The sequence below is a fragment of the Schistocerca americana genome, chromosome X, assembly GCF_021461395.2.
Source record: "Schistocerca americana isolate TAMUIC-IGC-003095 chromosome X, iqSchAmer2.1, whole genome shotgun sequence".
In the NCBI taxonomy this organism is placed as follows: Eukaryota; Metazoa; Arthropoda; class Insecta; order Orthoptera; family Acrididae; genus Schistocerca; species Schistocerca americana.
In genome coordinates, this window is record NC_060130.1 from 250809637 (window position 1) to 250836439 (window position 26803).

The following is a 26803-nucleotide window of genomic DNA, read 5'->3' on the forward strand; positions in this document are numbered from 1 at the left end:
AGTGACGAATCTGGGAATATTGTTTACTACATATTGCTCCCATAGCGATCGCGTGACAGACGCGTTTGAGTACAGTCATCATTCTTTCGGCGCTCCATTCCCCAATACTGAACTGGATAGAGTCTTAATAAGTGGAACAGTGGAAAGTACTCTCTACCATGCACTTCACACTGGTTTGTAGAGCATAATTGCAGATGTGGGGTTCATGATAATAAGAAAGATCATAGCACGTACAAAGGCATATGGATAGCGATTTTTTCCCTCGCTCGATATGCGAATGGTACAGGTCCGAAAATCAATAATATTCTCTGCAGTGCAGTGAATAGTGGTTTACTGACTACATACGTAGACTTCTTCCCCATGGTAATTCAGTGCAGTTTGTCAGTTATTGTGGTATATTGTGGGTGGAAACTTTTCATTAAAAAGAAGCAAAATATTTTCTAGAAATTTATTAAAACTTTCTCACTATGAAACCGCCTGCTGTATTGACGAGCTGATCCCACTCAACTAACGACCTGAATAAGCAGGTTTCCTTTGATGAAGTGCCTTCTTTTGCAGATGTTTCTGGTGTTGGATTCGTTTATATTCCTCTTCGCTGCAGCAACAGATAGAGTTTGTACTCAAGTGGATAAATACTCTATAATATTGAACAGGCACGTGTTGGTTCCTGGAAGAGTCAACTTTCCAATGAGACACTACAACGTTGCCCATTTATCTTTTTCGCCCTCATTTCCAGCACTGTAACGCATCTTGTTGCTTTAATTGTTTCACTTTCGCATTTGTATTTATTTACTGGTTTTCGAACTTGAGTTTGATTTGCCTCAGACGATGTGTCAGGGCAAAATCGTATCCTTAACATTTCGCACAGCTCGGCCCAAGACAAGAACAACCAATGGCATTTCAAGGTATTCGGGTCGGGTCACGTGACGTCTCTCGCTTAATACTTCGGAGACTTCATATTCGATTTCGTCGTTTTCAGTTGTTACTGCATTATGACTTGCGTGTTTCGATCGCATCTTTTCCATCGATCGCATCTTTTCCAGGTCAATTGCGCACTGAAGATTTATTACAAACGTCACTCTTGTTTAAGTTGTTACAATTAAATGTCAGTTAAGGCCACATCAGCGGTAAAAACTTTTTAAAGATCGTAAAATAATACCTAGGCCAAATTTGTTTGTGAATGACGTGGTCGTGTGGTTAGAGAAATGTCGTTTTTCTTTCCATTTTCGCATTTGTAACAGAGCCTGGTTCTTTCTTATTCATGTAATAGAAGTATGTTCTACAATATTAGATACCATTTATAAAAAAGAGCGTTCTTTCTCAGGAACGAATTTCTTCTATTTTCTGACTTAAGTCTGATTAAAATTTAAAGATGAAACTCCAGCAACTGAAACGACAAGCAATGATATTTGTATCGCAGCTTGTTACGAATACTTTGCTGTTTATTCCGAATATGTCGCCATTTTCGTGGATGTGTACAGGCAGGAACCTAAGACGGCAGATTCAATTGCTGGAGCGATCAAGCAGTAATATTTCCGCTTGTCGGAAATTCTTTGCCATTTATTCCGAATACGTCCCGATTTCCGAGGGTATGTTGCTTGTCGCAAATATGTAACTTCGATCGAATCGTCAACGACACATTCCGAAATTCGGGGATCAAGACAAAGATCGCATCACAGGAGTGATAATGAACAATGCGCAAAATAAAGAATGGACATTGATGTTATGGTAACCGACTGCGATTTTTTGCCATAATTTCTATACTTCACTTTTACGTCTCGCTATGTATCACTTAACGACGAAATATACATTTAATTGTAGCAAGCAACTCTATTCTCCAAGACAGCTCTACGATATTCTGGTTGAAACTTTTTACAAAAGTTTTCGGAGAATCTTTACTATACGTGAATGTTCCAGAAGCAAAAGCCAGCATCACGTATTGAAAATATGGACCAAGTTTTATTTCACTCCCCTTTTTCAGAAATAGAACTGTAGTGACGCAGTAGCAAAACTCGCAGTTTCATGACTGATTTGCTGACAAATTTGTTCCTACAATGTTCCTTCCACATACAAAGACTCAGCTCCAGCTGTCATCTGCCACAGCGGCCACAGAAAACCAAAGATTAGCTTGTCTACCATACTGCACCAGTGTTGCCAACACTCCAAAACGAAAGAATCTAAATGTGTGTACAAAAAGACAGTAAAGAGCTGAAATAAAACGTCGTGTATTGTTTTGAAGTTTTATTTTCCTCATAATTATACTGCCTAGGGCATTTAAGAAGGGGCATATACAAAAATGCAGTAAGGTTAGGTTGTTAGATAGCTCCACTGTATGAAGAAAGGACAGTTTCATCAAATTTTATACAGACAAGCCAAAATGTAATCAACGCTGATATTATTTCGATTTTTGCCCTGTGGAATAAAGTTCCAGAAAAATAATGTACTCAGATTTACTCAAATCAAATATGTAAATAAATTTAAAACAACTTAAGGAAATAATTGTTACACAGGATTTTGCATCGTGCCTTAATTGCGTGTAAGACGTTTCATTTTAATCGCATTAATAGCCGCATAGAAAACGTATAGATATTCAAAAATGTACAGTTTCAGGAAAGCACAAAAGAATATAAATTTAGAGGCACGTCGTGTGCTTTTAATTAGAGATATGATTTCTGGATGCACTTGTAATTCGACTGCAGATATAACAATTTGAGATTTTATTCTACGATATGAATGTAAAATATCAGTTCGTTTTTAAAATTTTGATGCAAAAATGTATTCAGATAAATATCTTCATGTAAGTTTGTTTCATGTAACTTTCTTTTTCTTACAGTAAAAATATAAATAATGCTTCTTCTAGGTACTTACAGTACAAACTTCCAAGTATTAGCACTGTAACTTTACATAACTTATGCTTAGCAAACTGCTGCAGTGAACAGAAGAAGTTCAATGTTCCTCTCCTCAGTTCAGTAGCTGGCACATTGCGTATTGTTTCTGTGAAGCGTTTGTGATTCATTCTGCATAAATCAAAGTCCGCGTAGCTTAGAACAGCGTCCATTGTTTTGAAGTTGCGAAACTTTGCTGATATCAGCTATGTTGTAACAACATTTCCAGTAAGGGACTGGACATTTTATATTTCGTAGTTATGTTTTGTATCAAGTAATAAAATATTCGGGGCTATTATGCCGCGATATAAGGGATTTCATTTCAAAACCCAGAATATTTTATTAATTGTGACATTTTATGTTTTGTATGTGGTGTGTGTTTTACTGAGATGCCTGGAACGTATACCGACACTGTTTTAAGGTATATGCACCCGACGCCTCATTCGTCGTGCTCAATCGCAGACGCACGGGAATAAAATGGCATGCACAAGAATTTGTGGAAAGAACACATTTACGCATTGGTATTCTCATGTCCAGACGTTGCCTTGTTGCGCAAGTAGCCTGCTAGGAATCCCTTCCTTTGCTTGAGAGCTTGTGTTGCGTTTATTGCAACGAAAAGACGATAAAAAAAGAAAACGCAAAAGCGAATGCAGGTGAAGAATTATATAAACAATAGAGCTACAAGAAATAAGAAGTGATGACAACGTTTTGTCTGCAAATTTCAGGAGGAAGTCAGAACGAGATTTTAGATTTTCTGCTTGGGAAATTGCAACAATAAGACCGACAGTGAAATTTTGTTAGCTGCTAACTGGCGATTTATATACTAGTTTGAATTATTAACTCATTTCACGATGGAGCATTTCAATTCTATCAAATTTGTAGCTTGTAGCACGGAATAATTGTATTTTATTATTTGATTGTTTTATACCTCTCTTCACTGTCGTAAAAGCGTAAGCTTGTAATTATTGGCATATTTTGTTGCTATACACATACTGAAATTTGTATCTGTTAGCGCCTGTAAGTACTGTTCTCATGTATCATTGTGACTCGTTCAATATCCATGCAGTTGTCTTGTACACTGGAGCAACTGGACACGAGTACATAAATAAATAAATAAATAAAAATGATTATTGCTGAAACTGAGAAATACTCAAGGGCGGTTGTTAATCGTTAGGTGAAGGTTAATTAACTTTCAGTGTGTGGTTTGCATTTAATCATGAAATATGATATGTAAATTAATATCCTCGTACTCGACAAACTTGGAAATTTCATAGACGCCAGAATCCGCTAGAACGGGGGTTGTCTTTTTCAGTTTCGTAATTTTTGCATCATCAGTGTGTTCATTTCACTTTTTAGTAGTTTGTTGAAGCGTTACACATACCTCATCACTTCTTTTTTCAGATGTCAGGCTCCTCAGCTGTTGTGCTTTTAAGTTTCCATAACATGAATGTTCGTCCACAGTTTTTGTATACCCTTCCCATAAATTTTTGGCTTATGATGTATGATCGGAGAAATTTTATCTAATAGGTGACGCTCAGCATAACGTATTTCGAATTTTTATTCAAATAAAAACTGGAATCAGCAGACATTATTGCACATAAATCCCTTCACAGCATAATCTCAACACACTACACAATGAACATATAAGGGCCCCAATTGCCTGTCGTCTGCCAAATAGCGCCAAGTATTGCATATTGGCGCTGTTGGCAATTTGTGTGCAAGCGCGAAGTTGAACACACAAAAGGTATCTTCTGGACGCACTTTTAGTTTTGTTGTGCTTTTTAATTCAATCTAATAATACATTTTCATAGTATATTAAAGCGTATTTTGAAATCTTAGTTCAATGCAAATAATTTTCCTTTGATTAACATGGATTTTAATTCTTTCATATTGTCGAGAAAAAAACTAGAAAAGAAGCAAAATGACTGTGAAAACAGCCATTCTTCTAGACCCCACCCAAAACACTCGTCTGCCAGCTCTAGAAAGCTAATTTGGCAACGCTGGGCTGCGCACTGGCTCATCCGAAACGAACCAATCCTATTGGCTCTTGCTACCCTCAGTTGCTGTTGGTTATTCACGTTTCTGGCCAAGCTGCCCCTAACGTTAAGGAATTTTATTCGTATGTAGCGGTGTCACCCGGATTACATTAATGGCTTCGACTTTCTTGGAAGCATAACTTTTTCAGTATTCAGATAGGTATACGTTTTCTTGTTTCAGTTATAAAATTCACTTTTTTAGAGTGTCAGTGGTACTTCGTGGCATTTTGATATGTGCTGTTTTTAAATTCACGACGGAAGTTAATGTCGCGTTTTCCTCATGTAAGCAGTCAGAGCGTGTCCACTGAGAATGATCACTGATTTCCGGCAGGGTTTTAGCGCACTCTTCACGCAACCAATAGAATCTCCCTCACCACTAACTGCAGGCACTTTTTACATAATGCACCTCAACTTAACATTTTTCTGGCACGTTGTGCCATGACGTTCTTCTGCAGGCGCCATCTTGTCGTGGTATATTTAAGTTACACGGTACTGTGAATAATCCTTATTTACAATGACTAATAGTTCTAATATTTCACATTTTTGTTTCAGATTTGTTCAGGCTTATTGCTGATCCTAATCGGCAAGTAGACCAACGGAAATTGGGGCTGTTACTGCACGATTGTATCCAGGTACCTCGACAACTGGGAGAAGTTGCTGCCTTTGGTGGATCCAACATTGAACCATCTGTGAGAAGTTGTTTTGAGAAAGCAGGAAAGGAGAGAACAACTATAGAGGTTGATTGATTATGTATATTATTGATTACAATTAGTATGTTTATAAGGAAAATTGTTAAAAAATTAAATTACTACATACCCAAAATTACTGTGGATGTTGGCAGGAACACAGCTGCAGTAATGGGGTCTCTCAGATGGCCTTTTTATTTATAAAACCTTTGTTTTGTATAATATATATTTTCATGATTTCCTGCTTTTCATTTCAGTTCTTGGAAGCAAGACTTAATGGAAACTCAGTTTTTTTTAACAGTGCAGTATTTAAATCACTTGGTCAACTAAAACACAGCAAAATTTGCAGTACCGTATATCTTTATTTAATGTATTAGGCTACTAAAATAACAGTAGGTAATTCTCTGCTCAGCCACAAATTATCACCAGTGAGGTAATATCACAGATTCGCGACATAACTGAATGGAGAAACACGTTTCAGTTATGATAAATTGTATGTGAAATCAACTTCGAGTTTACTACTCATCATTTCAATGTAGACTGACTATTGCACTCCATAATTATATGAAGGCACATTGTGCCAAATGAGCCCACTTGCTAGTATAACACTGCACCTCCTTTGGCCTCAGTGCATTCAGTTGGGAAGTGTGACATAAAGCTCTTGTATCCTCTCCTGGGGCAAATTGGCCCAGAACTATTTCAAATGGTCCTCGATGTTCCTTATACTGGTACTGGGACATAGTTTACATTCAAACTGCTCACATGTACATTCTATTGGGAACTGATCTGGGGTCTTGCTGGCCATGGGAATACCTCATAATCATGCATGTAGTTCATAGACATGCGTGCCATTTGTGGACAAGCATTTCCTGTTGAACAATGTTACTGTGATGCAGTTATGTGACAGAACACGTTTTGATGCAGGCTGTTTTTGATGTACTGTTGTGGTGTTAGAGTTCCCTCAGTGGCTACCAGCTGTGACCTAAGTCATATTTGATGTCTCCCCACACTGTGACGCTAGGAGTAACACTGTTGTGCCTTTCTGAAACGTCGAATGTATGGGACCTCCTCCTACGTGATCACCATAGTCCCCAAACGATGGTCATCCGGGGCAGTGTAGAATTACGATTCATCATTAAAACATTGAGATGCCATTTGTCGGCATCTGTGCTTCCTGGTCACGGTATCTCTCCACGTGGCAGTTCGTGCGCGGGATGGTAATTCCCTAGTCCACCTACCGGTAGTCGCCAACTGATAGGGTGACACAGACTGTCGCACAGAGTCCAGTACTTGTTCCCAGATGACAAGGAAAACGTTATAATGTGCTCGGTGCACAGTACAGCAGTCCTCCCTTGGGGTTGCCGACATGATCAGGCGGAGTCCTGACAACAAGTGTGCTTGCTTGCTCTTGCATTCCCACACTTTCCGTCATGAAGCCACTGTCACATCCGAATGCTCTCCCAGTATAGATATTGTGCAATTTAACTGCTTGGCCAAATTGAGACCCACGATGAAGTCTCTTTCGAACTCTGTCAGTCGACGATGCTGTATATTTGTGTGAGACAGCATTATCAGTGCATCCTTCACACTGATCACTCGACATCTGACACTCTTGACACCTCTTACATGAAATCTGGCAAAGAAATAACTGAACTGACAGACAAACAATGCAGGCTTTAAGGTCAGCAACTACACTGTTGAGTCATGGGACATCTCTTATCTCGATTCCCTTCGCCCATTCACCTTGCGACCCCTCTGTCAGGCTGTGGCGTTCGTTTGTATTATAGGACTGTGTATCTGCTGTGTGTCAATAAACTATTGAAAGAGCAATAGCTTATTGTGAAAATTTGAGTGAAACTTGGAAAAACCACTACAGAAGCCCATTCCTTATTGAAACAAGGGTACAGTGATGAATGTGTGTCACACATTTAAGTTTTTGAGTGGTTTAAACAGTTAAAAGAGGGTCGAGAAGAGACTGAAGATGAGTTGTGTTTAGGGCAACCCTCACTGTCAACAGAGGATGAAATCGTAGAAAATGTTGGAGGTTTAATCTGAAAACACTGTTGGTTGACTATTTGTACAGTTGCTGATATTGGAAAAATCAACAAAGAAACAGTTTAGCAGATTTTACATGAATATTTTCACATGAGGAACATTTATTCAAAAATGGAATCCAAGAACCTGATACGTCTCAAGACGTTTTTGACTAAGCACGGGATCCCTGTGTTGAAACACTGCTTGCCAGATCTTGCTCTGTGAGACTTTTTTCTGTTCCCAAAAGTGAAATATGCACTGAAAGGAACAAAATTTTAGACAGTTAGTGTTGAAAAAAAAGTGATGGAGACCTTGAACATGCTTGTAGAATGTAATTTCAGACACTGTTTTGAACAGTGGAAAATTTGCATGGACACTGTAAGGATTGTAAGAGGAACATTTTCAAGGAGACAATGTAAAAGTTGTGAGGAAGTATAAATAATGAATATTATATTCCTAATCTGGTTATTAGTCAGTCATACCTTGTATATCCTACCAAGCTTGGTAACAACACTAAACACAAACAACACTAATGCACTCTGCTGGCCATTCTACCTGGAACAGAGGATCACAACTCAAATTATTTAAGCCAGGATTACACTATCATATTTCTCTCTCAAAGTTGATATATCAAATACTGATGTCACAGAAACTTGATGGTGTAATAGGGAACATTGTCAAATCTTACCTGTAATCAAATAAATATGATCAAATCTCAGGCCTCGCCGTAGATTCGATCATAAAAGTCGTTCGCCTTCTGTTCGTTGCAATGTAAAATGTAACTGCTTGGAACGCTGGCACTGCTACAGCTATTTGACATCTCTCTAATGTGTGAGCAAGGGGCCACAGCGCATGCTATTAATTGGGTGTTGATTGGAAAGTGGAATATGCTGAAGGTGACATCATGTCCAACAATCGCATCTACAGCAATCCACCTCTGCATCTGGAAACATCCAGGCAGCTTTTCAGCGAGCCAGAATAGAGGATGTGCTCACACTCTAAAATAAAAAATTCTTTCTTAGCTTTCCATTCTACTTTGTTTATTTTTGAACTCTAAAGCGCCTCATCTGTTTTGTACTTTTTATCACTTTTTTAGTTGTTGGAACACTAATTCCATTAACTAAATTATTCAAAAATAAAAATGATTCTTATTGCACATATAGTGTGCCAAATATTTATTTACCTTCAAATATTCCCCCTTTAGTGCTTTCTAAATCACTTCACATATTTCTGGAATTATTTTGGTTAATGTGCAATGTGATATTCCAGTGCTGTGTTGTAAACTAGTGTAGCTCTCTCCTGTATCAAGAAATACGAGTGTCACAGTTTGCTTGTCTTCTGCACACAGAGCGTTTCTCAAGAGAGTATTCTGTTCTGTAGTATGAGAATCCACTTTACTGAGCAAATACTGAAATACACTCTCATCCATTTGTAAGTAATTTATACATTAAGACTTAACGTTCTCCACTAGCAGCTCTCGTAACAAATTTTTCGGAATGCTTTTACAATCTCGACATACTACCAATGGCTTCATCCAAGTATGTTTCCTTTTTTTCCTTCCGCTTTTCTTCCAAATACACACACAGTCCAATTGTGATACTAGCAACTGCAGTACATAATAACAAGTTGTTGTCTGCCATCTTGAAATTTGATGAAAAATATGACGACAATGTGATGCCCTTGTTGTTGTTGTTGTTGTTGTTTTTGTTGCTGCTGCTGCTGTTCCATTAAAATATATAATTTGTTTACATCACTGCTCACTGAATTGCTTCAGAATAACTTCAAAGAAATTTTAACGCAGGTAAATGCATGATTTGGAAAACATTTGCCCAAACTTTCACAAATATGAGAAATTCATAATTTCTGTGGTATTTCACAACTTTGCCAAATTCATTATGTATGTGGTATACAAGGTGTCCCAGAGGGAACGGTCACTATTGAGGGATGTGTCAGGAACCATCATTTGAAGCAAAAAAGGCTAGTAAACACAGGCTTTAAAATGCATACATTGAGAGCTCTGAGCACATCCTCAGTAGAAGAGGTGTGTTCCACAGTAGCGAAGATGAACAAGTGCCTATACCTGTTAAGGTATGCACTTTAGAGCCCATGTTTACTACACTTTTTTTGCTTTGAATGATTGTTCCTGTCATATTTCTGAATGTTGAACATTCATGGGACACTATATAGTCGAAGTGTGCACTTGCCGTTACCAGAATTGCATTTATCTGTGAGCCTGAGAACACAGGTCTGCAGAATAACGCTATAAGAGAATATAAACAGGGGCAATGGTGCATCTTTCTGTATTTTCCAGCTACTGTCACAGAATTAAGGCTGTTATTTTTCTTTACTGGAGCATGTTTCACTTTCTATCTTGCTTCCCCTCAATTTCCTGTGGTTTACAAACTGCTTGTTGGCTTCTGTCTCGGGTTCTTCGGCCAACGTTCATGTAATTATTTTACTGATGTTTCACCAGCACGAGTGGCTGGCATTGTCAAAGCTTCACTCTCCATTGCTGGAGCCGAGCTTGTGGCTGCGGACTGTATGTACCTGCGGCTTTGAAGCTTCAAAGCTTCACCCTCCATTGCCAGTGGTGAACTGAAGCCGAGCTTGCAGCCTCGAGCTCAGCTCCAGTTCACCACCGGCAATGGAGGGTGAAGCTTTGACAATGCCAGCCACTCGTGCTAGCGAAACGTCAGTAAAATCATTACATGAACGTCGGCCGAAGAACCCAAGACAGAAGCCAACAGGCAGTTTGTCAACAAGTGGCCACGAAAGCCTTAACAATTCCTGTGGTTTGCCAGTTCCACATGTGGACTCGTGAACTGTGACAGATTTGTTGTGAGCAGCAAGTGTGGTCAGCCTGTGAGTGGGTGCCTTTTCCTGGTTGGAATGTTTGCTGCAGCCTGTCAGGCCATGTACCAATCCAAATAACTGACCCTGAGGAATGCATCTGAAAATTATTCTGCATTAAACAAAACTTTTAACATTTTAGAATTTCTTGTTATTTTCAAGACTATTTTCATGCTACTGTATTCTCTGAAAGCTGCAAAATTTGGAAATTAATGTACAGGGTTATTACAAATGATTGAAGCGATTTCACGGCTCTACAATAACTTTATTATTTGAGATATTTTCACAATGCTTTGCACACACATACAAAAACTCAAAAAGTTTTTTAGGCATTCACAAATGTTCGATATGTGCCCCTTTAGTGATTCGGCAGACATCAAGCCGATAATCAAGTTCCTCCACACTCGGCGCAGCATGTCCCCATCAGTGAGTTCGAAAGCATTGTTGATGCGAGCTCGCAGTTCTGGCACGTTTCTTGGTAGAGGAGGGTTAAACACTGAATCTTTCACATCACTATACGTGAAACTTGCCCGCACGCGTTCAACCGTTTCTTCGCTCACTGCAGGCCGACCCGTTGATTTCCCCTTACAGAGGCATCCAGAAGCTTTAAACTGCGCATACCATCGCCGAATGGAGTTAGCAGTTGGTGGATCTTTGTTGAACTTCGTCCTGAAGTGTCGTTGCACTGTTATGACTGACTGATGTGAGTGCATTTCAAGCACGACATACGCTTTCTCGGCTCCTGTCGCCATTTTGTCTCACTGCGCTCTCGAGCGCTCTGGCGGCAGAAACCTGAAGTGCGGCTTCAGCCGAACAAAACTTTATGAGTTTTTCTACGTATCTGTTGTGTGTCGTGACCATATGTCAATGAATGGAGCTACAGTGAATTTATGAAATCGCTTCAATCATTTGTAATAGCCCTGTATGTACAGATATTAATGATTTTTATAAAATGCTGTTTGAGGGGTTCTTCAGTAGACATATCTTCTGTCTTTGCGTAAATATGATTGTAGTTCTATAGTAGTGTTATATTTTAAATTCCAAGGAGAAGAATGGCTGGCAAGTACTTGCCTTCAGGAGATTAATTTCCAAGTGCTGCTAATAGAAACAGTAAAAAGTAGAAAATACTATTCCTAGATTTTAGGTTTTGCGTTAACCTCTCCCAGAGAGGAAAGAGGGATTGGTTGGGCAAGGCTGGAAAGGAGGGAGATGCCACTCAGATTCTAGGTGGAGAGAGACCTACCCAGTGTGAATGTTTGGGGAGACAAAGATTTTTTAAAATCAGATACGTGAGCTGCTAAACTTAATTACCTTTCAGAATGATTGTACTCATAAAAATAATGAGGGGCCTTGTTTTTTCATTCATGTAAGGCAGAAGATGATATTTAACATCAGTATCATGGAGAGAGAGTTTCTTCACAGGGAGTAGAAAAGAAAGGCCGCTATATTCCCTAATAACAGAAGATATACAAACCTCCAATTGTGTAACCCCCCTGCCCCCCTTATCTCACACTCTTATTCTGTCTCTCTTCTGGAGTTTGTATTTAAAATAAAATGTCATGTTTCTTTTAGTGCGGGCAACTACTAGCATAATAATACAAGCAATTACTAACTTTTCTAGGCTATCCACTTCTTGAACTGGTTGCAACAAGAGCCACAGAGCATGGTATGGTTGCCAGTTCTCCATCGACTTTCTGCTGCAGAAACAGCAAAACATCAAGCTAAATGTAATATATGTAAAGAATATCCTATTGTTGGATTTAGGTATGTTTCTTTGCGTAAAACATAGTCAATTATTGTACTAATTATTGCAGTATTTGTGAAGAACTGATAATAGTAATGTTTATAATATAATTTTGGTTCACAGGTACCGCTGCTTGAAGTGCTTCAATTTTGACATGTGTCAGAACTGTTTCTTTTCAGGAAGGAAGGCTAAGAACCATAAACTTACACACCCCATGCAAGAATACTGTACAGCTGTGAGTAATCACTTAAACACTAGAATTTTATAGTTATAGTGATGTATAAGATTATAAAATGCACCCACTTCTCTTCTCTTGTTAGTTACTTTTTGTCAACAATGAACGTGAACGAATCTTGTGCAGTGTCTGTGAGAAGCTCATCAAATGGTTTAAATCAGTTATAGTATGTGGTTTGTTGGAAAGTCATTTCTTTCATGTTTGCGACAAGGGTCAGATCAGTAAAACAACAGATAAAAATATGTTTCACAAGTAATTCAGAAGTCCATTTAACGTATGATTTTCATATAAGAACATTTCGTCTTGAACATTGTAACTGTTTATATGAAGGATTTCTCATAAAATGCAAGAAAAATGCTGTGTGTCACACAGGAAGATTACAGTTATGTTTGTGGTTCAAAATAACAGGAATGTAGTTAACTGTAAAGAATCCATGTAACATATGAGAGGTAACAGGACACTAAATAATTTGTAGAGGTAACAGGACATTAAATAATTCAGATTGCTTCATTGTTAATCAGTATGTTGAACATTGGTTCACACTGACAAAGTATCTAAAGTAAAAGCAGGAATAAAAAAGGGAAGAGAGGAATAAATTCTCAGAAGAAAAATCCTTTTCAGAAATTTGCAGAGAAGCTGATGGATTGGCAAATACATACCTTCAGGAGACAAAATTTTCAGTAAAGTTGATGAAACACATAAATACGTGAAAAAATGGTTCTCCTAACAAATGAAGCAACAAGTTTCATCTTTTTGGGGGGGGGGGGGGGGGGGAGAGGAAATAGTTGAGGAGTGAGGGAGAGCTAGAACAGCTCATGCAGAACTCAAAATAAGAGGCATCCATGAGTTATTAGAAAGAAGGAGAGACAGGCTCAAGGAAAAGAAATCAGAGAAGTTGTAAGGCAAAGGACACTATATTGCCAATTTGAATTAGTTTGGAGGAATAGAAGCAGAAATAAACATGGGGACAACAAAATAAATAAGATTAAGGGCAAGTGGAAATAATATATGTTAAGGGATATATGTACAGCAATGAGATGTTTGCAGGGAGCTATGATCTAAGGTGTATGGAAGTACACAAATATTTCAGCATTATATCTGTTTATTAAAACTGTGAAAGGAGACTGAAAATGCTGTAATCTGTTACAGTCATAGTAAAGTAAGGATATAAAAGCCAGTGATAAGTACATCAAAGGGAAAAAGTAGAAACCACATTAAAGTTAGAGGAAACCACAGGACATTAATCAGAGGAAGTGAAATGTAGATGTTACCATAGTGAGGAGTTCGTTACTTGCAGCTAGTGAATGTAACAATAATAAAACATCCAAATAACTAGGGGAGAAGCTACATTTTTATATTATTCCACAATATAATTAAACCAGTGGTGTTCGCACAGTGTCTAGTGAAAAAAATGTTCTGTAAATTAAGGAAACTACAATTAAGTAAGAAAATCTGCTCCAGACATATTAAGAATGTGCACTGTAAAATCTTTGTGGCCATTTGTTTGGTATTTTGTATTATATTTACTACATCAAAACTTTGCAAGTATGTGAAATTATTTATAAACAGTCAGTTGACATGTTTTAGCTTGAAGTGGGATGGTTGCTTGCAGAAGTCTTTTAGCAAAGAAAAGATAAAGTGCAGTTGATTTCAAACAGATAAATGTTTCTTTGTTTGGTGAATTTAGAGGTAACAAAGATAAAGTGCAAGAAAAGCAAAGACTGAGGAGCAATAAACATGCTATGAAGGGTGTATAGGGAAATGAGTTAATAATAATAATAATAATAATAGTAATAATAATCTTCATTTGTCCATAAAAACTTTACAGTCTTAGACGTAGTCAGTTTTTTACATTTACCACAATGATATCAAGCCATAAATATGAGTATATTCAAAGACTAGCACATTGTGTAGTGTTATAGATATTTACTACCACCAATATACTGCAATATACAAAATTAGTACTATCAGTTATGGCATTCATGAATATTTGTTTGAGTTCAAACATGTTGTAATTAACAGTTGTTTCAACTTGCTCTAAAAAAGATTTCCCTGACCGAGAGAGTGACTTCAGAGTGTGATGTAAACAAATGTACGCATTCAAAGTGTAAAAGAATGGAACTAGAAGGAAACAAGGAAAATTCATGGACAGCAAGCATTCTGAAAATATATTTTTGACTTAATCTGCAATATTGATGATTTATTTGTTAACAGAGTATGGCATTTACTCCAGTCGATATTTCATAGTTAAATTTCACTGTCTACAATGTATTATTATGCTTGTTTGATATGGCATTAATACAGTAATGAGACATACTGATAAATTATAAATGAAATGCATAATGTTATTTATGTTTTACAGTATTACTTTATTTTGTTAATCAGTTTTCAGCTTACTGGGCCATCATCAGATTCTAACTGATAGTCAGTTAAAGTCTGATGATGGTCATGTATGCCAAAAACAGAGTAACAAAATAAAGTAATATTGTAGAAAATAAACAACATCATGCTTTTCATTTATAATAATGATGTTATTCTCTCAAGAAGACATAGAAGAAGCAGTTAAACACCATATTGATAAAAGTTATTCATTTTAAGTTATTTACAGCATGTCCTATAGACCATAGAAGTGATATGGATAATTAATTGTTGTAGTTAGACTGATATTGATGTGGAAAAGAAATTTACATTGAGAAATTACTCATTGATAAAACAAGTTTGGGGTTGCAGTGAAATAAGTCCCATGTTGGTATAAGGCATAGTGAAACTCAGTGCACATGGTATTGAATAGTGAGGCGAATGGCATTTTGTAAATAAATTTATTTGTTAAAAGAGAATGTTCACTCACATTGAATTTCAGACTACATCCGGTGAAGATGTCCGTGACTTCACACGTGCTCTACGCAACAAGTTCAAGTCTAAGCGATACTTCAAGAAACATCCGAGAGTAGGCTACTTACCAGTCCAAACAGTTCTGGAAGGAGATGCTCTGGAGAGTCCTGCACCATCACCTCAACATTCAACCCTCAGCCAGGACATGCACTCTCGTCTAGAAATGTACGCATCGCGGCTGGCAGAGGTGGAATTGCGAACCAGGAGTAATTCTACCCCTGACTCGTATGTATTTCCCAAGTCACACATGACATGAAATATGTGTTGTGGTATAAGTAGAGCACACCAACAACCTTCTTCTAGTAACATTAATACTGCTTGCTAAAACAACTACTGTCCCTTATTGATCCCTGTTTGTTTGTGGCATTCTTTGCCATAACACATTTTTGTCACCTTAGAGAACCTTACCTTTGTAATTTTTTATCACTGCAAGTTTACAGTTTGACATTGTCATGTGATGGAACTCCTACTTATTGGAGATGTATTTGTAGTACTGATTAAAATTACTGGAATCAGATATTTAGGAAATGAAGAAATGATGTTCTATTTCCATTCAGATTAGTTCATTCTGAGATTAAGGTGATAATTTGAAGCTAGAAACATTAGCAAAATCCAATGCAGCTTTTTCAGAATAAATGCAATTTGTAAACATTTGTTTACAATGTTTCTCTACTGAACACCAATAGAAAATTCTTGTTTTACAATAAGAGACATGGACTAATATTAAGAAGGACATTAATCAACCAAGAAGAATTTGACAGTCAAAGAAGAGTACCTTCTTCTTTTGAATACTCTCATAATTTTAAATGAATTTCAAGAAATAATGAAGAAAGAAGATATGGAGTTTTTAGTTTCAGAGCAAACAAAGCTTGAACATGTCCATTACAAATCATCGTAAAAATTGGAGATAGGTTGGCATATTATGCTAATTTGGGAATAATGCTGCTCCAGAACCAAAGTAATTGAAGAAAAAGATGTGTATGACATAAAAGGAAATTCATAAAAGTTTAGTGAATGATTGTCAAGTGTTTTAGTTCCTTCATATTCGTATTCCCATGGAATTTTTATTAAAGTATGTGGAGGAAAATATATTTTTGCTGAATCTGCAGAGTCATATAGGGTTTATTAACAATCAGTATTTTTTATGAAGAAAATTGAAAAATGTGGATTACTTTTCAAATACTGTAATTGCTTGTTGGCATATTATAAACACTGCAAGACTGTGCCATATATGCATATGTTTTGCCTACAAAGCAAAGATAATTGTAAATGTACTGTAATCTTATTTCACTGTTTGTATGCTAAACTTGCACATACTTCCATTTAGATCACTATGAAAGCAGCAGAAGCAGTAGTGTTTCTCAGTGCTTTGTGACATACACATCATGAAAATAGTGATGTGACATTAGTGAGGATTATTGACTTATGTTGCACAGTAACGTGTCATGTAATTGTTACAGTTGTGTGCTGTTGCCATCACAACCATTGAATTAAACTGTTTTACTTCTTCAAGCAGACATCTATATGGATATTATTAACACTCAACAAAGAAGTTAAAGAAAAATCTGTTATTCAAGTATATTTTGTACAAAATAACAGTGGAAATGGAATTAAGATTGAAGATTGAACTGCGTCTCAAGAAGCCTGCATAAATCAGAATGTTATGTGCAAGAATTTAGCCCCAAAACTGAGAAGCCATATAAATTATCTTCTAAGGAGTAGTCTAGGGACAAATATGTGTTACGTGAGTATTTGAAAGCTGGATTACATTCTTCGCTACGGAGTTGAGAAGTTGTATTTGTTCACACACAATGTGTAAAGCAGCTGCCAGTATGTTCTATGTGAGTATTTGGAAAATGGATTACATTAATGATTTCTGCATGTTTTTTTATACACATTCTGAAGAGATAGCATGTTCTTATGCTACACAAAATGGTCCATCAAAGATTTCTGCTGTACTGCAACTGAAATTCTCACATGAAGATGAAATTAGTTTGCTATGTCAAGTACCAGAACACATATGATGCTTCACATTTCTCCCAGTGTATGCTAAAACAACTTTTCTTATTGGCCCTTTACCCAGTACACAGTGGAGCCAGAAGACCTGAAGACAACTGTTTTCCGCCAGCAGTCTGGGAAGAATCCGACATTCACCAACAAGAACTGACATCAATATGTGAAAATTTGTTTTAGAAAAATTTGTTTATTATGATGGAAAGTGAAACTCTTATCAGTCCAGTACATCCTGTAGAGCAGACTGCCATCTGTTTAAATAACTGAAGCAGTTCTTTGTGTGTAATTGTTGAAGGGAGTAAGGAAGAGTAGGGTTTAACATCATGTTGACAACAAGGTCATTAGTGACAGACTACAAGATCATATTGTTTCAAGGATGAAGAAGGAAATCAGCCATGCCCTTTCAAAGAAACCATCCTGGCATTTACCTAGTCCAACTTGGGAATATCATGGAAAACCTGTCCAATTTGGGGAAACCACAGAACACCTCAATCTGAATGGCAGGATGCAGATTTAACCATTATTGTCCCGAATGCAAGTCAAGTTTCCTTTAGTAGTTGTCAAATAAATTATGGATGCAATTGAAATGACTGTCACAAAGAAATGTTACAGTAAAAGGAAGTGGAGTTTTTTAATGGAAAAATTTGCCTTGGAAGTCTGCCACAAGTATGCTATAAAGCTAGCAGTATGCTTAATTTGTGATAAGCTTGGTTGGAAAAGGAAGATTCACAAGATAATTACTGTATGAGTCAACAGATTGGATACATGGTTTCAGCTTATTATAGAATGTAACTGATACAGCTGTTGTAAACTTTTTTAAAATTCTGCCAGGGAAATTTGGAAAAGAAAGAATGTGAAGTTACTTTAGCAAGGAACAATCAAAGTGTTTATAAGAGAATATTAAGAGGTTGTGCAGTGGATTTTTGAATGAAAAGTTATTAAGCTGAAGCAGTGCAACTGTACTCATTGAGCAATATAATCTACCCATCATTAAGTTTTGCTGCTCTTGCATTGACTTTGTTTGCAGTAATAAATATAATCAAATTGGTGGAAAAATTCCATAAGAGAGTAATGGAAGGACTTAGATAGATACAAGGGTTATGTGGATACAAGAAACAAACAATCTGCTAAATTGAATTAATTTGAAGAGCTTCAACTTAACACCCAGAATCAAGTGCCAAAAAGAGAGATATTTATAAATGACATACTTTCTCTCTCTATTGCTTCACAGCAGGTTAACACTGTTTAATTGTATGCAAGTGAAGGAAAGAAACCAAGATGTGAATGAAAATATAACATCATTTGATATTTGTTTCAGAAGATTTGTAATCATTTCCTTTGTCATGTGAAACAAACTGAAAATTTGCAGTGAACTTTATGATGAAACTTTCAAATTCTTTCTATATTTAAATTTTGTGGTAAGAAATTTCATTGTTTTTAAAATTCAATTGCAGTTTGTGCAGAAAATGCGCAGCCTGAATGAAGCATGTGTTTCTTTGTAGGATATTGTTGACCAAACAAGGAATAAGCTAGAAGAAATTGTAATGATACTAACATTTTGGATGCAATATGTGGGTTTCACAAGCAACATTATTGTGATATAATGATGAAGAATCCACCTGTTTACTGTAGCAGCTATCTGTGGTCTTCTACTTCACATGCAGAGATATAGTGAAAACATACAATGTAATCTGCAGTTTACAGTAGTGAATTTATGAAGCACTTATTTTAGAACTTGAAATAAATGCTGTGCAGTTACCATCATTCTTGGCACTTGACTGGGAAATTAGAAGCTGCATCAGAAAATAACTGTCAGAACCCTATGTATACAATTTGCAAAGTACAAGAATGGTCAATTACGATCTGTTTTGAGGAATATGAATGCCTTTTCATTAAGTCTGTGTACTCAAATGTGCATACATCAGAGAAACAGAAAAAAAATTTCTGTGGTATTGCTGAGATGGAATCATTTGTGGTTCTCCATGAGAAGTTTTGGTTCTGAAATTCTTCTTTTAGAATTTTTAGTGGGATGTTCATTCCGTTATTACATTAGTAATGGCTGTAAAGCTAAAAGGTCAAATGTGACAGTATCCATTAAATAATAAATGACATGGGAATTAATCTAGAGACAGAATTTCTGCAAGTTATTGTATATCAGCTTTGAATAACACATCACTGAATTTCAGATGGAACCAAAAAATCACAGAATAACTCCATCAAAGACTTGACTCCATAAAAGACAAGAGAAATCATCATAATGTGCATTGCACACAAGGAAAGCTGAATCTATATTTTTAGTTCTGCCAGGGAAATATTTACGATGTGTATTGCACACGGTGAAAGCTACATAGCTGTAGTAAGAAATCAAACTATTTCAGATACGGTGTAGATATGTTCATTTTAAACAATCACTAAGGATAGTTATAATAATTTTCACATGAACGGTCAGTTGCCATGTGACAGTTACGGTGGGTGAAGTAAATGAAATCAAATGAAAAATGACTTCTAGACATCTCAAGATTGAAATAATGAAGTTTATTAGCCAAGAAAGTTGTAGGATATCAGATAATGTATCAAACTTCACTCATCTTTAATTTTAAGAAGAGTTTATGGAATACAATTCACAAAAGTGGCCATTACGATGGACAGTGTATCAAGATTTAATGTGTTTCAGCTGTCTCTGCAGTTATCTCAGTAAAACTGAAAGTGTGCAAAATGAAGACACAAGGGGAGAACAGTTGAGATTAACAGTTTTATAGGAGATTTATTGACAGCTGTTGTTAGGCAGCATTACTTCAAATTAAATGAAGATAGAGGATTATTAGAGGTCCAGCACAAGCTTGTTTCAGGCAAGGATGGGGCTGGAAATTGGCTGTGTCTCTTTCAAAGAAGTTACACTGTTAATTACCAGAAGTGGTTTAGCGAAACAATGAAAACCCTAAACCCAGGATGGGCATTTGTGTACCCTTTCTCAGTGGTTTAACTACTGCTCTGCTGTGATGCAAATTACAGTGTAGTCTGCATAACGATTGCAACAAGACCAAAAGTGGAAAACTGGATGTGATATACATTCAGGAGTTTTTGTCACTCAGATATGATAAAGAGTTCAGTCAGAGTTCATAAACCAAAGAGGGACTCCTGAATCGTCTTCAGTGAGTGCAAGACAACTCATAGAGTTTTAAAACTATCAAATATGTATGTTGAGTTAAAGGTTTCTTCTCATATTTCCTGTAATGTTCTTTTTCTTGTTTAATTGTCAGATATTTTAGCTGAAACTCAAATATCAGTAGCTAGAAGAATGACTAAGCTTGTGCACCATTATAATGTTTCATCATGCCATATCATTCTAACTCACACATATGAAGAGGATAAAGGATGGCAATATTTGTGCTTATGAAATGGTTTTAACAAAATCTTGGAGCATCAGTTTCTGATGGGATTATCCACAAGCACTCTGAAAAAAAGTGCTGTTCAAATAATGATGAGACCCAAAATAAACAAACAAGACTGAATTCATAAAATAGGCCCCGTCTGTCAAATTATTTTCATTAAAAATACTTTTAACAAAAAATTTTATTGTAAACACTTTTTTGTAGTCAGAAGTTGTACCAAAAGGGCAGACTGAAGCTTATGCTTGGATGCTATAACTAATTCCAAAATGCCTCATTGTTTTACAGAGATGATGAACATCAGCTGATTGCCCAGTATTGCCAGTCGCTCAATGGAGGTGAAAGTGTCCCAGTACCTCGCAGCCCAGTACAGATTATGGTTGCAATTGACGCAGAGCAGCGAGAAGAACTCGAGGCAATGATAAGGTACTAATACAGTAATTTGAATTTCAGTCCAGAGGAAGAGTTTGCTGTAATTTGGTTACATCGTACATGAAAAATATTAATCTGTTTACTGTCTCTTCCTATCTTCTCTCATTGTCTCTGTACCACTATGTCATACCCTTAAATCCAACTTTCTCCTTCCCCTCTTCTTTCTCATCTGTCCCTAATGACCTCAGTGGTATCAGAGTGTTAGATTCACACTTTCTTCCATTCTGTACCTTCTCCCTACTCTTTCACTAATGGCCCCTCCCTTTACATGTTCCCAACTTGTCATTTATATCCCCTTCCCCTGCCCCATCTCACCACACCAAACCAGACTTTTGTTCCCTACCCCATCCTGTCTCTCCTTCCTCTTCTCCAAAGACTGTCAACATGAAAATAATACCAAACACTTCGGAGTCCTAAGTATTGTTGTTTGAACACATTTAGACATATTCTATTAACAGGTAGAAAAAATAAAGCTGTGATAGTAAATTAATAATATTAATTTTTTCAATAAAATGTAAATGTCATGGTTGCATATCATTGACTGCACAGTTCAACACATTCTTACTTTGCTAACCCCTGTACCTATAAGCTGCAACCAGTAATCACTTCACCAATCAGAACTATTAACTGACAAGCATTGCTTATTGCTGTCAAACAGGGAACTGGAAGAGGAAAACGCGTCCTTGCAGGCAGAGTACGAACGTCTTCGTGCTCGCCAGACACCTGGGTCAACCCCGGAGGAAGCTAGCCAGATGCCGAGTACTAGTGCTGGAGGCGCAGACATGCTGGCTGAGGCAAAACTGTTACGTCAACACAAAGGCCGGCTCGAGGCTCGCATGCAAATTCTTGAGGACCACAACAGGCAGCTTGAAGCACAGTTGCAGCGTCTGCGACAGCTCCTTGATGAGGTAGTGACAGTGTATATCTTTTAAAATACCATAATAATATAATAATGACACTGTTATGAAAAGAAAAGTTTGCTACTCATCATGTGGAAGAGATCTTGATTTGCAGACAGGCACAACAAAAAGGCTGCTGTACATCTAGGCTTTCAGCCAAAGCCTTCTTCTAAAGTAGAAAACACACATCACACATTCACCGAAACACAGCTCTCACACACATCACTATTGCCTCTAGGCACTGAGGTCAGACTGCGAGCAACTGCAACTGATGGGAGAAGTAGTCTGTGGATGGTGGGCATAAGGGGGATGCTGCTGGAGACAGGAGTGGGAGGCATAGCAGGATGGGGGTGGGGGAGGGTGTAGTGCTGCTTGTGGGAGCATGTAGGGACATGGTAGAGATAGGGTAGGGCTGCTAAGTGCAATCTGGAGGTTTTGTGGGGCGGCGGCAGGGGGGGGGGGAGGAATAGAGGCAAGGAAATCACTAGTGGGCATGCTGTTGGAATAGAAGGCTGTTTAGTGCTGAAGTGGGGTCAGGGAAGGGAATAGATGGGTCAAGGACAGGGACCAGTGAAAGTTGAGGCCAGAGGAGTTACAGGAATGTGGGTAGGATATATTGCAGGGAGAGTTCTCACTTGTGCATGTCGGAGAAGCTGGTGTTGGTAGGTAGGATCCAGATGGTGGAGGCTGGGAAGCAGCCATTGAAGGTGAAGATCATCACGTTGGACAACATGTTCAGTGACTAGGTGTTCCAGCTGTTTTTTGACCACAATTTGGTGGTGGCCACTTACACGGACAAACAACTTGTTGGTTATCGCGCCCACGTAACAAGCAGTACAGTGGTTGCAGCTTAGTTTGTAGACCACATGTCTGCTTTCACAGGTAGCTATGTGACTGATGGGGTGGGTGATGGCTGTGACTGGACTAGAGTGTGTTGTGGTGGAAAGATGTATGGGATAGATCTTACATCTAGGTCTGTTGCAGGGATATGGGCTGTGAGGAAAGGGATTGGGAGCAGGGTTAGAGTAAGATGGATAAGGATATTGTGTAGGGTTGGTGGGTGGCAGAATACTGCTTTTGGAAGGGTGGGAATGATAGTGGGTAGGGTATTCCTCATTTCAGGGCACGATAAGGGTTAGTCCAAACCCTGACAGAGAACATGATTCAGTTGCTCCAGTCCTGGATGGTAGTGAGTCATGACAGGACCCGAGGCACCTACCATCTCTGGCATTCCAACTGTCTAGCCACAATGGAGCACTTCCCTGTTCGCATGAATGGCCACTGACAAACTATGGTAAAGACCTTCCAGCTGCAGAACATGCTGTCCAACATAATGCACTTCACTTCAGTGACAACTTCATAGCCTGCGCTACATGGATCCTTCCTACCAACACCAGCTTTTCTAAACTGCACAGGTGGGAACTCTCCCTGCAAAATGTTCCTATAACCCCCACAGCCTCAACCTTCACTAGTCCCTGTCCTTCACCCACCTCTCCCCTTCACTGCTTTCACTACAGCACTACACAGCCTTCTATTCCACCAGTGCACCAAATAGTTTTTTCCCCTTCCCTCTCCCTCAAATTTTCCAACTGCACCAAGTAGGCCCCAGCATGTTTCTGCATACTCCTACGAGCAGCAATACTCTCTCACCCACCCCTACTCTGCTATCTCTCCCGTTCTCTGCCCCAGCCTCCTCCTTACCCCCACCTCCCATGAATTGCTTCTCCTATCAAGTGCAGTTGCTTGCAGTCCAACCTCAGTGGCCAGGATGTTCCATTGTTTGATAGTAAAATAATACATGTTTATCACACTTACCTGTTTTCTCCTGTTACTTTATTTGGTAGTTGTATTACTGCTGCTTCCAGAAATATACACATTTTAGTAAATTGTTTAACTACTTGAATCAAATTTTATAAACTTAATTTTTGCTGTTTTTAAAACACTTTCTGAATTTTTGTTGATGGGTAATAGATCCTGTGTTAATTTAATAGGAATAAAAAGCCAGGTAGATGGGTGCAGGGGGTGGATGCTTACTGAAGCTCTTTCGGGCCATTGTTCATTGTCAGATAATGATTAAATTTTGTGAGCAGATTGAGATCTTAGTGTCTAGATACTAAGATGTATTTCACCAAACTGCCTGGCCATTTTTAATACCAAATTTTCACATAGTTCACATGCTAAGAGTGTTCATGAAGAATAAGAAACTACCATGCATATATAATATTTTACTATTTGTTTGCTAACCACTTTCAAATGTGTTCCCCATCATTTATTATTGGATAGTTGCCAATTTGTTCTTGGGTAGAAATTTTGGTGGCGACTCTATTAATCATTTGTTTTCCACAACTTGAATACCACCTTGATTATCAGTTTCCAGATACTCTTAGGCCTGTGTACACAAAATTTCTGTCATTTGGAGACAAAATCATTCTTCAGTCATATTTCAAAAATAATAGTTTTATGAGTGACAAAACCGGAGAGTGTAAAGTGAAAGCATACCTTCAATATATAATTTTTGCTGAGCCTTTGGATCACATTTTTTGAAAGCTTGTAGCTTTTCAGAAACAGCCAACAAAGAAGTGCACATTCTTTGAAAACAAATGATACATAAAAACTTTGGAGATATGTGGTGTCATTTCTGACAATGTTCTTGACATTTTAAGTGTTGAAAACTTGAAACATCTTGTGTTCCTTGTGGTAAGATTCGGTAGGAAATTACATGATGGAATAATTGATCTATTACACACGTCTGCAATGAAATAACTAAAATAGTTAATATACTAAAGTACCTCTGCCATTCACACTCACTTGATCATGGTAGTGAGATGATTATTTTTATTATCAAGGTGGATAAGTGAAGTCTTGGCATGTTTTTGTGAATTTTTTTGAATTATTGTGCACCAGTTAGAAACTTTCAGTTCATCAGAAAACTTAATGCAAAATTAAAATTGCCCAATGCATGCCTTAATGATTATCTTATCATGCTGCATTCCGTGTCATGTCCTGTAAGGTGCAATCTATATGTCCAATATCTTCAGAAGGTGACTGTTGTTCAAGTAAAATGGTACATTGCATAAAACAATGGAAACGTAATTGGTAGGAGTCATGTTCAGTGCACCATCCAGTCTGTTTGATTCGGGTTTCATATGATTTCCTTTAATCTCATTATTGCTGCATGATTGTTTCAAAATGGTAATAACAAATTTCCTTTTGATCCAAGCCACTCTGTAATGATGACACCATGAAGAGGTGAAACCGTAACCTTCTCCCCTGTTCTTCTGTTTGTGTAGTGTAAAGTGGCCTTTTACTTTTCTTACTGGAGCTGATTCCAACTGAAATGTGACTCTCGGGGATCAGTATAAATCTAAAAACATTTATAAAATTTAACACAATATGCTCTTAGATCAGAATCTGGCTTGTCTATTACTGCAAATGTGACACCAGAGATAAACAGTATCCATTTTTCTTAGTGGTAAGACTGAGGAAAATTGTTTCAGTGAATTTACTGAATTGTGCGCCAGAGAATTTTGCATTGATACTGAGAGATAGTTTTTATTATCTATCTCTTGAAGTGAGGAAATAATCGTAACTGCCCAATCAGCTGGATTATTTTTACTGTTTTATTCCTTTGTAAATCCAGATAGTGATAGTTAGGTATTATTAGTATCAACTCATGTAAACTGCCACACAAAAGATAATATGACAAATGACAGTTTTTTTCTTGTTTTAATTTCTTTTGTGAAAAACACTTGCTGTCAAACTGGTTCACCATTCTTGTCCAATGTTTCTCAACTCCATGCTCTGAACATCTCATTGTATGGTATCAGGTAATTGTGGAGGTGGACTGTCATGTGCTACAGAGAGAATCAACGGCTCAAAATAAGGAGTTAGTAAGTACACATGCATTGAAACTTAAAATACAAAACCATCTTTCTGATAATCAAATGTTGTAAAGTAATTTCTTAATATTTTATGAAAGAACTTGCCACTACTTAATGACCATCGAAAGAGGTACTGTTGGAGTTTGCATTACAAACACAAATTTAAAAACACAATTACATCTCTGCTTTCTAGAATTTGTAAAGAGGTTAAAGGGTACGGAACAGGTAAAAAGGAAGAGTGTATTTACAGTAGCTGAAGAGTTGGAAATTTGTTTAAAAACTGCATGAGCATCACCAGTTGTCAGAGGGCATCAGGAGACTTTTTGTTGTTCCAAATGTGTTGATCTGATGGAAAACCATTCTCTTAATTGTTTCATGCCTCTCAGATGATGTGATGTACTGGTTATAACTGCCAGCCGCTGTGGCCGAGTGGTTCTAGGCACTTTAGTCCGGAACTGCGCTGCCACTATGGTCGTAGGTTCAAATCCTGCCTTGGGCATGGATGTGTGTGATGTCCTTAGGTTAGTTAGGTTTAAGTAGTTCTAAGTCTGATGACCTCAGATGTTAAATCCCGTAGTGCTTAGAGCCATTCTTCTTCTGGTTATAACTATCCCTCTTTTGTTTTAGGTTTGCACTTTTCTTATGCTTTTGGGATATGTTGTGTGCAAGCTTCATTTCATTTTCATAGCCAAGTTTGCTATTTTCTAATGGGGATAATGTAAGTAATATCCTTTAAACACATGGAGAACACTGAGGGACTTTTGATGAGGGAGAACTGGTGAATTTGGACTTACAGAGTGACCATGTTACTTTGTAAATGTAAAAAA

The 26803-nt window shown here is 37.5% G+C and overlaps 1 protein-coding gene across 1 annotated transcript in view; it reads left to right on the plus strand.

Annotated features, from left to right (window-relative positions):
- Window positions 1–26803, plus strand: part of LOC124555944 (dystrophin-like) — a gene marked incomplete at its 5' end in the record, with an annotated part of 300198 nt that overhangs the window by 245547 nt on the left and 27848 nt on the right. The window contains 6 exons of the mRNA XM_047129994.1: window positions 5474–5658; window positions 12113–12255; window positions 12359–12470; window positions 15331–15587; window positions 21053–21190; window positions 21855–22104. Coding sequence (XP_046985950.1) covers window positions 5474–5658; window positions 12113–12255; window positions 12359–12470; window positions 15331–15587; window positions 21053–21190; window positions 21855–22104 — 1085 coding nt within the window. The remainder of the gene's footprint in view (window positions 1–5473; window positions 5659–12112; window positions 12256–12358; window positions 12471–15330; window positions 15588–21052; window positions 21191–21854; window positions 22105–26803) is intronic.